The following is a 14,063-nucleotide window of genomic DNA, read 5'->3' as shown; positions in this document are numbered from 1 at the left end:
AAGTGCGTCTTAAGTCTGGACTTGAAAGCCTCCACAGAATCTGACTGTTTTATTGACGCAGGGAGATCATTCCACAGAACAGGGGCACAATAAGAAAAAGCTCTATGACCCACAGACTTCTTATTCACCCTAGGGACACAAAGTAGTCCTACACCCTGAGAACGCAAAGCCCGGGCCGGTACATAAGGTTTAATTAGGTCAGCTAGGTAGGGAGGTGCCAGTCCGTGAACAATTTTATAGACTAGTTGCAGAACCTTAAAATCTGATCTCACTGGGACAGGAAGCCAGTGAAGGGATGCCAAAATGGGTGTAATGTGGTCAAACTTTCTGCTTCGTGCTGCAGCATTTTGAATTAATTGAAGACCCCTAATGGTAGACTGCGGTAAACCAGAAAATAAAACATTGCATTAGTCCAGTCTAGAAGAGATAAATGCATGGATCAGGATCTCAGCATCAGCCATAGACAGTATGGGTCGAAGCTTCGCTATATTTCGCAAGTGGAAGAAAGCAGTCCCCATAATATTTGTAATGTGGAGGCCAAATGCAATTTCCTTCAGGATTAATAAAGTTCTTATCTATCTATCTATCTAAAGGACAACGTAGGATCAAAAATTACCGCAAAGTTCCTCGCTTTGTCCGTGTGATGTATGACACACGGGTCTAGGCTAAGCGTTAACTGGTCAAATTGATGCCGATGTCTCACTGGACAAAGAACCATCATTTCAGTCTTATCAGAGTTTAAAAGTAGGAAGTTTCTAGACATCCAGCTTCTCACTGATGCAAGACAATCTTCTAAGGATTTTATGTGGATGAGATGACCAGCAGTTATTGGCATGTATAACTGAGTATCATCAGCATAGCAGTGAAAGGTAATCCCATAGCGCCGCAATATATGTGCCCAAGGGTATATAAAAGGAGAAAAACAAGGGGCCTAAGACGGACCCCCGTGGAACCCCAAATTTTATGTGTTACTGTACAGAACACAGTGAGAATGACTGGTCAAGTATGATGTCAGCCATGCAAAGGCACCCCCAGTAATCCCAAAATTATTTTCCAGCCTATCAAGTAGAATATGATGATCCACGGTATCAAATGCAGCACTGAGATCTAACAGCATAAGAGCTATCGTGGTATCCGAATCCATTGCAAGCAGATCATTCACCACTTTAGTGAGAGTTGTCTCTGTGGAATGATATTTTCTAAAAACAGACTGCAGTGGCTCAAAGATTATTCTCAGTAAGATAGCCCATGAGCTGCCGTGAAACCACTTTTTCCAGAATTTTAGAGCAAAATGATAGATTTGATATCGGCCGATAGTTTTTCAGTACACTAGGGTCAAGATTAGGTTTTTTAAGTAATGATTTAATCACTGCAGATCTGAAACATTTAGGAACAGATCCAGAAGTTAATGAAAGATTAATGATTTCCAGCACAGTCGGCCCAAGAGTGGGCCACAGGTCCTTAAACAGTTTTGTTGGTATAGGATCATACAGACAGGTTGTGCTTTTTGTTGACGTTACGAGTTTCGTCAGCATGCCCAGAGAGATACTCTCAAATTCTGTAAATCTAGGTAATACCTCAGTAATGGAGCCCACCTCAATAGTAGGGTGTAGTGGCTGGGTTAAGGCATGCTGGGATATGTTTAACCTAATGTCTTCTATTTTATTCTCAAAGTAATCCAGGAAATCTTGTACTGTAAAATGAGAGCGAACTACAGGTGGTTGTCCATGAATAAGTGTTGCCACCGTGTTGAACAAGAACTTTGAGTTCTGCTTGTTTTTGTTGATCAAATCAGAGTAATAGGTCCACTTTGTAGCCAGTAATGCATGCTTATAGTCTAAGATAGCATCACGGCAATCAAGGTCAATCAACTTTCCGTTCTAGACCTCTAGCCTTATGCTTGAGGTCATGCAGGTAATCATTGAACCAAGGTGACTGTGTTTTGGGGGGGCGGGATTTTAACAAACGTGGCGCAATCATGTCGAGTGTAGTTTTGAGCACTGAGTTTAAACTATCCACAAGACTGTCTACTGATTGGGTATTTGCCAGTTGTGAAGCTAAGACATAAGGCAGTCTAGCTTCAAATTCAGTCTTAGTTGAGGAGTTGATGCATCGCCGTAGTAATATATAAGGTTGTTGTTCCACAAAACATGGCAGCGAAACTGTGAACTTAATAAGTGAGCTATCAGAGACCACTGATGTAAGAGGCATGATGTCAATATTCGTGACAGCAATACCATGTGCGAGAACCAAATCCAGGGTATTTTCACTTATGAACAATTTACAGTTTCCAATCCATTTAACGTGCATGCCTTTTGGATATGGAACGGCGCCAGAGCACCCGGAGTGAACCCACATAAACATGGGGAGAACATGCAAACTTCACACAGAAAGGCCACAGGTGGTAATTGATCCCATGACCTTCTTGCTGCAAGGCAACAATGCTAACCACTAAGCCACCATGCTGCCCCAAATTTGATCTCACCCAGGAAATTCAGCAACCCACCTATATAGTGTATGTGTTCAAAGTTTGTTGGAAATCAAAGTGAAAATGCAAAGATTTGTTCCCAGTGACCTTGAACTTTGCCAAAACTAAGCTTTTCAGGAGAATTCTGTGGGAGACCTTTATCTGTATACTAGGTTTGGTGGAAATCAGCAGAACCTGGTTGGAGTAGGTGAACAAAGAAACATTGCTAATATTATGATATGCATCCATTTTTGAAGCTTATAAGTTATTGTACAATCTAAGATTACTTTTAAGCATGACTTTTGCAGCCATTTTAATTTAGACAAGTCAGGGGGTGAATACATGAGCATATGTCTTGGTCTTAATTGACAAATTATTAAGAAAACCAACTGTATGTACTGTAGATTGTTATTATTGTACTGTGAAGGCATATGTATGCACCACATGAGTCCAAGACAATAAAGTACATCTTATCTGTATATTTGTATTATCAAGTGTGTCGGTAGCATGGCCCAAGCAGAGGGTCATCCCTTTGAGTCTGGTCTGCTTGATGTTTCTTCCTCAAATCATCAGAGGGAGTTTTTTCCTTACCACTGTCATGTGTGTGCTTGCTCTAGGGGTTGGTAAGGTTAGATCTTACTTGTGTGAAGCGCCTTGAGGCAGCTTTGTTGTGATTTGCCGCTATATAAATGAAATAAATTGAATTAAATTGAAATCATATCTTATGACGGACCTGTCTGGAGTGTACAACTCCTCTTGGATGGGACACCAATGCAGATTAAGTGTCTTGGGCACAGACAGGTAGCATGAGCTGGATTGAAACCCAGGTCTACAGATTGGCCGGCCTGCTCCTTATCCACTAATCTATCCAGGCAGTTCTCAAAAACTGTATGGCCATCCAAAAAAAAAAGACTATTGAGGGATGCGACCAAGATATTCAGTCAACTTTGAAAGAGTTGTCAGCTTCCGTGACCTTGATTGGAGAATATGTGGATAGTGTGAGTTTTCAATGCGGTGCCACCGATTGCAGCTTTACGGTCTTGTGGAACGCATAATCTTCTGGAAAGAGAGCAGTGATGTGGTTTCTCGCAAACTGGAGCTGAAATTTTATGTCTTTTCATTAAAATCAATGCAAAAAGTTGCATCATTGTCCAATTATTACCCAACCTGACGACAACTCGGTGAAGCAAAATCCATTGCTGTGTCCCTTACTAAACTGGTCATTCTGGTTTTCATTGCAAACTGTCTCTGCTGAGTGATAACAAAACTAGTATCATTACCACTGCTCCAACAACAGAGTGGAAAGAATGCAGGCAACCATGCAGTTAAATGTGCCGCATTTTCACTTTCACACACACACACACGTGTCCTTCAAGGCAAGTTTCAGCACAATATTTGGCCTAGATTTTGCTTCACGGGAAAGCGGTTACAGTGGTGGAGGGCACACTGTGTCACAGTTATTGAAACAGGAATGCTTGTGGATGTTCTTCAGCTAGCTTCTTGAGGAAAAAATGAACAAAAAAAAAACAATCAAATTCTGTTTAATTTCCTTGTTTGTGAGGGTCCAACAGTGAGTTTGTTTGAGAGAGACACAGAGAAAAACAAAAGGTGACAAACCACAAAAAATGCCAGTTACTTTTCCTGCGGTTGAAAGAAGACCCTTTTTTGTGATCACCAAGAAAGAATGTTCGAGCAAATAATTGGCAAAGCAGGTGGTCCATTCCGGAGCCGTCTGCAACCCCCTGAAAAAGCAAACCAAACCTTCAAGAAAATGCTCAGTTTTTACCATTTGGCAGTCGAGATGTGTCAAAGCACTGAATTATTTATGAGTGATACAGCATCAGATCATTCCAATACTGCAGTTCTTTTACACAACTTATACTTTAAAGGTTTATGAAAGATACAGTGGCTGGAAAAAGTATTTGCCCCCTTGGTATTTCATGCATTTTAATTTATTTATGCCATTTCAAATACAAAAAGTAAATAAGGTTTCTCAATATAAAAAATTGGAAAATTATGTTCCTTAAACTCAAACTGAAAGCAAATCTCTACAACTTAATAAAAATTAATAAAAAATATAAAAGCCAAGATGATGGTTTCATGAGTAATGGGACCCTTTGGTATAATACCTGTGAATAATTAGCTTTATTGCCAGCTTTATTCTTCAGACAAGTCAGGGGATGGATACATAAAAATTTCCAAGTCACTTTGAGCTTTGAGTTTAAGGAAGAAAACTTTAGATTTTTGAAGAAGAAGAAGAAGAAGAAGAAGAAGCTTTATTTACTCTTTGTATTTGAAATGGCATAAACAACTTAAAATGCGTGAATTGCCAAGGGGCCAAATACTTTTGCTAGTCACTGTAGTTTCCAGAATGCTATCTGCTGCGTCCAAATTGATCTCTATGATCAGCACACAAACATAAAGGGGTGATATTGTGTAAATTGTACCTATCTGATCACAACAATTGTTATTGGGCTCTGTATTGGATTTACTAAACACGAGTCGTGAATCACTCTGTGTTCTGCCTCACTTTGCTTCAAAGCCTTCAAGCCAACATTTTTCAAACCTTTATGCTCTGCTTCACTTCAAGTATGCAGCAAGTCTGTTTTTGAGAGATGGTTGTTATGATACACTTCTTACCAGCCAATCAGGTTGCACTTTCCATATGAATACACAAGTTTTTCTTGTCATTCTGTCTGTGTTTTCTTCCTGCTAACAGCCAGTGTACAGACCGCCAGAGGGGAGTGGGGTCAGAAGTCACCCCTCCCCATCTTTTGAGGAAAGGTCCAACTTTGAAGACATATTTTCAGTACATTTTTACTTGTGATTATAATTAATAGTATTACTGTTATTAAGAGGATGAATGTATAAATAAAACATAGACCACCAGTCTTTCATAAATGCCATTCAATAAATATGACTCCAAGCATTCTAGTTTTACTACTATAACACTGCGTTAATGGAACTGATAAGAGCCATCTAAAAAAATCCCATTTGTTTACTTAAAAAAAGAAGCAAAAATAGACTTGGATTAAAGATAGTTTTGTCCTAATGGATTGCAGAGTTCAATCGTAAAACATATACTTTGAATTGACTTTATAGTGCAGCAGATGACAGAATATTTACAGAGGAATCCTTCAAATCTGGATACAAGCACCAAAGTTGGCATAAATACTCCTTAGACATTACTCTTTTGAAAAAACTGAGTATCCACTTGAATTTTCAGTAGGCGGCCAGGTAGGGGTCAATTGAAGAATTACACAGGGGTCAAAATTTAAAAAACGTTTCAGTCATATTGAATGCTATACCACATTATTTGTCTGATCACAATGATACCAAAAAGGTATAGTTTGGACTATCTATGACTGAATGTTATGGAGTTATGGGGTAAAAACAGCAAGAATGGTAACAAAGGTCAGCATTAGTTTGTATAGGGGTCAGATGTTAAAGTTGCTCTAAATATTGTAAAATGTGATGCAAATTATTGGTTGAGTTAATAGGGTTTTAAAAAGGAATAGATTGCACTATGTGGCATGCTTAGTTATCATGTTACAGGGTAACATATGTCACATGTCATAGAATCCAATGGACGTCAACATTGCTCTACCTTTATCTTGCAGACCAAGCATTCAACACAGTCAAAACTATTTCATTTATTAATCCTATTAGTTCAACCAATAATTTGCACCACATTTTACCAAAATTGGAGCAACTTTAACATCTAACCCCTGTACAAACTGAAATTGACCTTTGTCACCATTCTTGTTGTTTTTACCCCATAACTCCATAACATTCAGTCATAGATAGTCCAAACTATACCTTTTTGGTAATTATATTCCTTTTTTAATTTGGTGAGTTACAAGATGGTAATGATTTATTTGTTTGAGTCATTGTGTGAACAAATTAGAGGGCATGGACTATCCATCCATCCATCTATCTATTCACTCACCATATTTTGCAGGGTACATGAATCAAATAATAAACAAATAAATAAATAAAGCTGCTGCTATCATACCCATAAAGCTTTCATGTAGGACAACAATAAAATTTACCCACAGTGACACATGGATGGTGTTAATTTTAGATTGTGATGAAGCTCTGAGGTGACAAGAAACTTTGAACAGCTAAAAATAACTAAACGTGCAACTGTTCACTGGAAATGGTTCCAAATATAAACTGTGCAACAGATTGCATTTTCTGCTCTTCATGTAATGGAGCACTCCTCTCCGTGTTGGATGGCCATTAATGCCGTAATATCGCTCAACGTGCAGCAGTGACTCTATGTGCGCCAGCCTCCAGAGTGCTGCTGGTTTTTTATTAGCCTTCTAATCAGGGACTGGCACCTGGCACACTGCAGCTGTAGCTGGTAGGACAGAAAATGGGGATTAGGATTAACAGGGACACATGGATCCTGTTGGTGTCCTTCATCTCACTACCAACAGGTAATTTGAGCGAGTCCCAAATCCGCCAAAATAAATAAATAAATAAATGAAATTATCTCAGGCTTGTTTCATTAAAATGTGTAAGGACAGTATTGCCAACCAGGAGATTGTACTTTTCTTTTCTTTTTCCTGGCATTTGAGCAGCAAGTGAACCCATTAGTTGACTTTCTTTTCAAAGCAACATCTGTTTCTTGGAAACTACTTCAAACATGTTATTTTTCTTTCTCAAATGACAGCCCAGTTGGATGATGAGCTGCCCCGCATATCTCGGTCTCTAGCGACAGTTAGACAGATGGTTACACCTTGGTGCGTTTGTGTGTCTGTGTCTCCTTGTACAGATGGCTACACCACAGATGACATCGAGTTCTACTGGAAAGGAGGAGAGTCGGCCGTAACCGGGGTGACGCGCATCGAGTTGCCTCAGTTCTCCATTGTCGATTACAAGCTGGTGTCTAAAAATGTAGTGTTTTCCACAGGTAAATGTCTTGTGTTGTCATGTGTTGTGTATGTGTGTGGTATCACAAACTGACTGTGAGAATAACTTGATAGCAACGCCCTCATGAATGCAAAGCATACTGCCGTAGAGATACTGTATCGGGGGGAAAGTATATTCTACATCATTTCAGAAACTGGGTCTTACTTTGAAAATGCTCAAGGTCAGTCAAGGTCAAATTTGAAGTTGAATATTTCAGCCCGTGTGACTTCTTTGACATGGCTAATTATTAACCATGGGCTTATCGGGTACCATTTAAGTGATCTATGTTTGTGTGATCTTGACATTGACCTTCAACTTTGCTCAAGGTCAAAACTGGTGGTATAGTTTGAAGGACAATATATGTTTTCCTGTTATGATTTCCTGTTTCCTGTTCTAATGATAACTATGGCCCCACCTGTCAAGGTCACTCAAGTTGAAATGAGCTGGTGTAATTTCAAAGGCCACGTATGACTTCCTGTTCGAGTTCATCTATTTTCATTGGGCCAGAATTCTGAGTAAAAGGTTTACTGACCTTTATTCTGACCTTCAAGTTCACTCAAGGTCAAATCTCATGATATATTTTGAAAGATAACATTTGACCTCCTATTCACGTCAAATATGGCGGTGCTTCAGGACAAACAAGCCTTTGAAAATGACCCTCCTATACATTTTCACTGCCAAAATATACCACTGGATTTGACCCTGAGTCACCTTTAATCGACTGGTGAATTTTGAAAGATCATACGTGATTTCCAATTCATGTACCATTAGTCTATATCTGGCACCTTTTTGTAACTTTTAGTAACTATGGGTCTTTTGGCTCTGATTCAGGAAGGATACACGTTTGAAAACTTCCCTTCTATTTCTGACCCCTTGATCTTTAACCCCTGAACCTCTAAAGTTAATGGGATCATCCAAAAATTGATTGAAAGTCATCCTTTTCTTCCTGATATATATATATATATATATATATATATATATATATATATATATATATATATATATATATATATATATATATATATTCAACAAAAATATAAACGCAACACTTTTGGTTTTGCTCCCATTTTGTATGAGATGAACTCAAAGATCTAAAACCTTTTCCACATACACAGTATCACCTTTTCCCTCAAATATTGTTCACAAACCAGTCTAAATCTGTGATAGTGAGCACTTCTCCTTTGCTGAGATAATCCATCCCACCTCACAGGTGTGCCATATCAAGATGCTGATTAGACACCATGATTAGTGCACAGGTGTGCCTTAGACTGCCCACAATAAAAGGCCACTCTGAAAGGTGCAGTTTTGTTTTATTCGGGGGGGATACCAGTCAGTATCTGGTGTGACCACCATTTGCCTCATGCAGTGCAACACATCTCCTTCGCATAGAGTTGATCAGGTTGTCAATTGTGGCCTGTGGAATGTTGGTCCACTCCTCTTCAATGGCTGTGCGAAGTTGCTGGATATTGGCAGGAACTGGTACACGCTGTCGTATACGCCGGTCCAGAGCATCCATGCTCAATGGGTGACATGTCCGGTGAGTATGCCGGCCATGCAAGAACTGGGACATTTTCAGCTTCCAAGAATTGTGTACAGATCCTTGCAACATGGGGCCGTGCATTATCCTGCTGCAACATGAGGTGATGTTCTTGGATGTATGGAACAACAATGGGCCTCAGGATCTCGTCACGGTATCTCTGTGCATTCAAAATGCCATCAATAAAATGCAGCTGTGTTCTTCGTCCATAACAGACGCCTGCCCATACCATAACCCCACCGCCACCATGGGCCACTCGATCCACAACATTGACATCAGAAAACCGCTCACCCACACGACGCCACACATGCTGTCTGCCATCTGCCCACGACAGTGTGAACCGGGATTCATCCGTGAAGAGAACACCTCTCCAACGTGCCAAATGCCAGCGAATGTGAGCATTTGCCCACTCAAGTCAGTTACGACGACGAACTGGAGTCAGGTCGAGACCCCGATGAGGACGACGAGCATGCAGATGAGCTTCCCTGAGATGGTTTCTGACAGTTTGTGCAGAAATTCTTTGGTTATGCAAACCAATTGTTTCAGCAGCTGTCCGAGTGGCTGGTCTCAGACGATCTTGGAGGTGAACATGCTGGATGTGGAGGTCCTGGGCTGGTGTGGTTCCACGTGGTCTGCGGTTGTGAGGCTGGTTGGATGTACTGCCAAATTCTCTGAAACGGCTTATGGTAGAGAAATGAACATTCAATACACGAGCAACAGCTCTAGTTGACATTCCTGCTGTCAGCATGCCAATTGCACGCTCCCTCAAATCTTGCGACATCTGTGGCATTGTGCTGTGTGATAAAACTGCACCTTTCAAAGTGGCCTTTTATTGTGGGCAGTCTAAGGCACACCTGTGCACTAATCATGGTGTCTAATCAGCATCTTGATATGGCACACCTGTGAGGTGGGATGGATTATCTCAGCAAAGGAGAAGTGCTCACTATCACAGATTTAGACTGGTTTGTGAACAATATTTGAGGGAAATGGTGATATTGTGTATGTGGTAAACGTTTTAGATCTTTGAGTTCATCTCATACAAAATGGGAGCAAAACCAAAAGTGTTGCGTTTATATATATATATATATATATATATATATATATATATATATATATATATATATATATATATATATATATATATATATATATATATATATATATATATATATGTAAGGTGAAGTGTATTAGGTGAACAGTAACAGTAAGCCCTCCAATGACTGCCGGCTGTCTTCATGAAAGGAACAAGTGGCTGTGGAAGGAGAGAAACCTTTCAATTGAATGTGGTTGAGACAATCACGCCGGAATGGAATGGGCCGTAAGCGCTGTGATTTATAGAGTGAAGTGAGTCTGTGTCAGATGGTTCTTTACTCTGGAAGTTGAGGTTTTAGAGTTAATGATACAATTCTCAAAATGTGGTTGAAGAACCAGTGTGGCATGGAAGTAAATGTGTCAGACGTATGCCTCGCAGAAATGAAGAAGAGCATTTTGAACTCACTTTATTGATGCTCCCCAACCAGTGAGCTTTCATGCTGGTAACAGGAGATGCAGTTAGTTGAGAAAGTGAACTAGTGTGTGGGAGGGGTGGGATAAGTAGTCTCACCACTTCTGAAATTTGTTAATCTCATGACGAAGAGCCACGCCCATGTTGAGAAATGTGCAAGAACAGGAAATTATGTTGTATTTGGATATTACCCGAGGCAATCAAGTATGGCCATCAGGTATTGCGAAGACTTTGACCGTCCGTCCGTCCGTCTGCCTGTGCTCAGCATAAGTCCGGTCCTATTACTGCCAGCATTTTCAAATTCACAGGGAACATTCTTGGGACACAGACCTTGGACAAGTTCAAAGATGGCTAACCTTGACATATTTTAAGAGGTTAAAAAGTCACATTCTGTTTCAATCTGTTCCTTTTTTTTATTTTGAGTGGCAGAGGTAACAGCCAATCAGAGTAGAACTGCACTGTGACATCAGTGGCAGGTCTCTCTACGCTTCATTCATCTGTTTATATAACATGTTTCTCACATATTCTGTAAAAGCTAGTGAGAAATACACACTTCTAAAACTGAAAATGCTGGTTTTGGAACCTAATAACACCTCTGAAGTGAATTAGAAAACATTTAGTGGACATTAGCGCGATGACGTCACAGGCTGGTAGCTAGCGGCAAACTCTGTATTGTTTGTGTGTAAATATAACCTTTGTGTCATATATTATGTAAAAGCTAGCGAGAAATACACACTTCTAAAACTGAAAACACTGTTTTTGTAGCCTGATAACACCTCTAGTGTGATTTACAAGACATTTTGCAGATGTCAGTGTACACGCTAACGTCTGCTAACTCAAAGCTAACTTCCACTCTTGTCAAAAGCTCATAAATGTAAGTATTGTATTGATTAACAGAAGGGTTTTATTGAACATGTACAAATTGGAAGTAAGATGATAGGATCATAATAATTAATGTAAATAACTCTCTCTCTCTCTCTCTCTCTCTCTCTCTCTCTATATATATATATATATGTATATATATATATATACAAGGTCTGTCAATAAAGTATAGGTCTTTTTTATTTTTTTCAAAAACTATATGGATTTCATTCATATGTTTTTACGTCAGACATGCTTGAACCCTCGTGCGCATGCGTGAGTTTTTCCATGCCTGTCGGTGACGTCATTTGCCTGTGCGCACTCCTTGTGGGAGGAGTCGTCCAGCCCCTCGTCGGAATTCCTTTGTCTGAGAAGTTGCTGAGAGACTGGCGCTTTGTTTGATCAAAATTTTTTCTAAACCTGTGAGACACATCGAAGTGGACACGGTTCGAAAAATTAAGCTGGTTTTCCGTGAAAATTTTAACGGCTGATGACAGATTTTGAGGTGATACTGTCGCTTTAAGGACTTCCCACGGAGCGAGACGTTGTGCAGCGGTCCCAGGCGCCGTCGTCAGCCTGTTTCAAGCTGAAAACCTCCACATTTCAGGCTCTATTGATCCAGGACGTCGTGAGAGAACAGAGAAGTTTCAGAAGAAGTCGGTTTCAGCATTTTATCCGGATAATCCACTGTTAAAGGAGATTTTTTTAATGAAAGACGTGCGGGCGGATTGCAGCGTCGGCTCGCAGCCGCTGCGACGCTCCGCCACAGGAAAAACACCTCTGTTGGAAGCCTTAAGGACAAGTTGGGACATGTCCAGCTGTTAAACAATTTCTCATATACTCACTCCACTGAAAGCCATCAAAAGCCGCCTGGATTTTACAACTGGTTACCAACACGGAGGTGTTTTTCCTGTGCCGCCGCACCGCGCCGGCTGCGTCCTGACGCGCGGACCCGTCCGCACGTCTTTCATTAAAAAAATCTCCTTTAACAGTGGAATATCCGAATAAAATGCTAATACCAACTTCTTCTGAAACTTCTCTGTTCTCTCACGACGTCCTGGATCAATAGAGCCTGAAATGTGGAGGTTTTCAGCTTGAAACAGGCTGACGACGGCGCCTGGGACAACTGCGTGACGTCTCGCTCCGTGGGAAGTCCTTAAAGTGAGAGTATCACCTCAAAATCTCTCATCAGCCGTTAAAATTTTCACGGAAAACCAGCTTAATTTTTCGAACCGTGTCCACTTCGATGTGCCTCACAGGTTTAGAAAATTTTGATCAAAGCGCCAGTCTTTCAGCAACTTCTCAGACAAACGAATTCCGACAAGGGGCTGGATGGCTCCTCCCACAAGGAGTGCTCACAGGCGAATGAAGTCACCGACAGGCGTGGAAAAACTCACGCATGCGCACAAGGGTTCAAGCATGTCTGACGTAAAAACATATGAATGAAATCCATATAGTTTTTGAAAAAAAATAAAAAGGACTTATACTTTATTGACAGCCCTCGTGTATATATATATATATATATATATATATATATATATATATATATATATATATATATATGTATATACACACACAGTGAGGAAAATAAGTATTTGAACACCCTGCGATTTTGCAAGGTCTCCCACTCAGAAATCATGGAGGGGTCTGAAATTTTCATCTTAGGTGCATCTTAGCACCTGGTCGTGGCCGATTTATGGTGAAATTACGTTCTTTCCACTTCCAGATTATGGCCCCAACAGTGCTCACTGGAACATTCAGAGGTTTCCTGAAATACTTTTTAATCACAGTACAGCGTCAAGTCAATTCAACTTCTGGGATATTGAGGTAGTCAGTTAAGTAGCAGAGGGGTTGTTAATCAGTTTCAGCTGATTTGGTGTTAATGAAATTAACAACAGGTGCACTAGAGGGGCAATGATGAGACAACCCCAAAACAGGAACGTTTTTTCTTGTGGAGGTGACTATTTTCCTTCCTCATCTTTTCCTGACTGACATAGTTTTGCATTTGGCTAGAGTCAGTGTCACTACTGGTAGCACGGTGCAGTACCTGGAACCTACAGAGGTTGCACAGGCAGTCCAATTCCTGCAGGGTGATGCATCAATAAAAGTCATTGCCAGAAGGTTTGCTGTCTCCCTCACCATGGTCTCAAGAGCATGGAGGAGATCCCAAGACACAGGCAGTTACTCTAGGAAAGCTGGATAGCTGGACTGCTGATGGGTTAAGAACCTTCTATGGCAGAAGGTCCTTAACCCATAACCAGGACTGGTATCTGCTCCTTTGTGCAAGGAGGAACAGGATGAGCACTGCCAGAGCCCAACAAAATTGAATGTATTGAACCAGATTATTCTCATCGAGATCAAGATCTTTTTTACAAGGGACACCTGGACAACTTTTAAAGTTTTCAAATCACCTAACCTGCATGTCTTTAGATGTGGGAAGAAGCCAGAGCACCTGGAGAGAACCCATGCAAACATGGGGAGAACATGCAAACTCCACATAGAAAGGCCACAGGTGGGAATCAGTCCCATGACCTTCTTGCTGTTAGGCATCAGTGCTAACCACTAAGACACTGTGATGTCCGATGACCTCCAGCAGGCCACTGGTGTTTATTTCTCTGACCAAACAATCAGAAACAGACTTCATGAGGGTGGTCTGAAGGTCCGACATCCTGTAATGGGACCTGTGCTCACTGGCCAGCACGGTGGAGCTGAATTTGGCATTTGCCATAGAACACCCGAATTGGCAGGTCCGCCTCTGGTGCCCTGTGCTTTTCACA

The 14,063-nt window shown here is 40.7% G+C and overlaps 1 protein-coding gene across 2 annotated transcripts in view; it reads left to right on the top strand.

Moving 5' to 3' along the window:
• Window positions 1-14,063, top strand: part of LOC117515096 (gamma-aminobutyric acid receptor subunit beta-3-like) — a 115,449-nt gene that overhangs the window by 59,827 nt on the left and 41,559 nt on the right. For both annotated transcript variants that reach the window (XM_034175607.1, XM_034175614.1), the window contains exon 6: window positions 7,248-7,385. In XM_034175607.1, the coding sequence (XP_034031498.1) occupies window positions 7,248-7,385 (138 nt within the window). The remainder of the gene's footprint in view (window positions 1-7,247; window positions 7,386-14,063) is intronic.

This window comes from Thalassophryne amazonica, chromosome 1 (assembly GCF_902500255.1).
Source record: "Thalassophryne amazonica chromosome 1, fThaAma1.1, whole genome shotgun sequence".
Lineage (NCBI taxonomy): Eukaryota > Metazoa > Chordata > Actinopteri > Batrachoidiformes > Batrachoididae > Thalassophryne > Thalassophryne amazonica.
The sequence above is the reverse complement of the archived record's forward strand: the minus strand, read 5'-3'. Positions and strand labels throughout refer to the sequence as shown.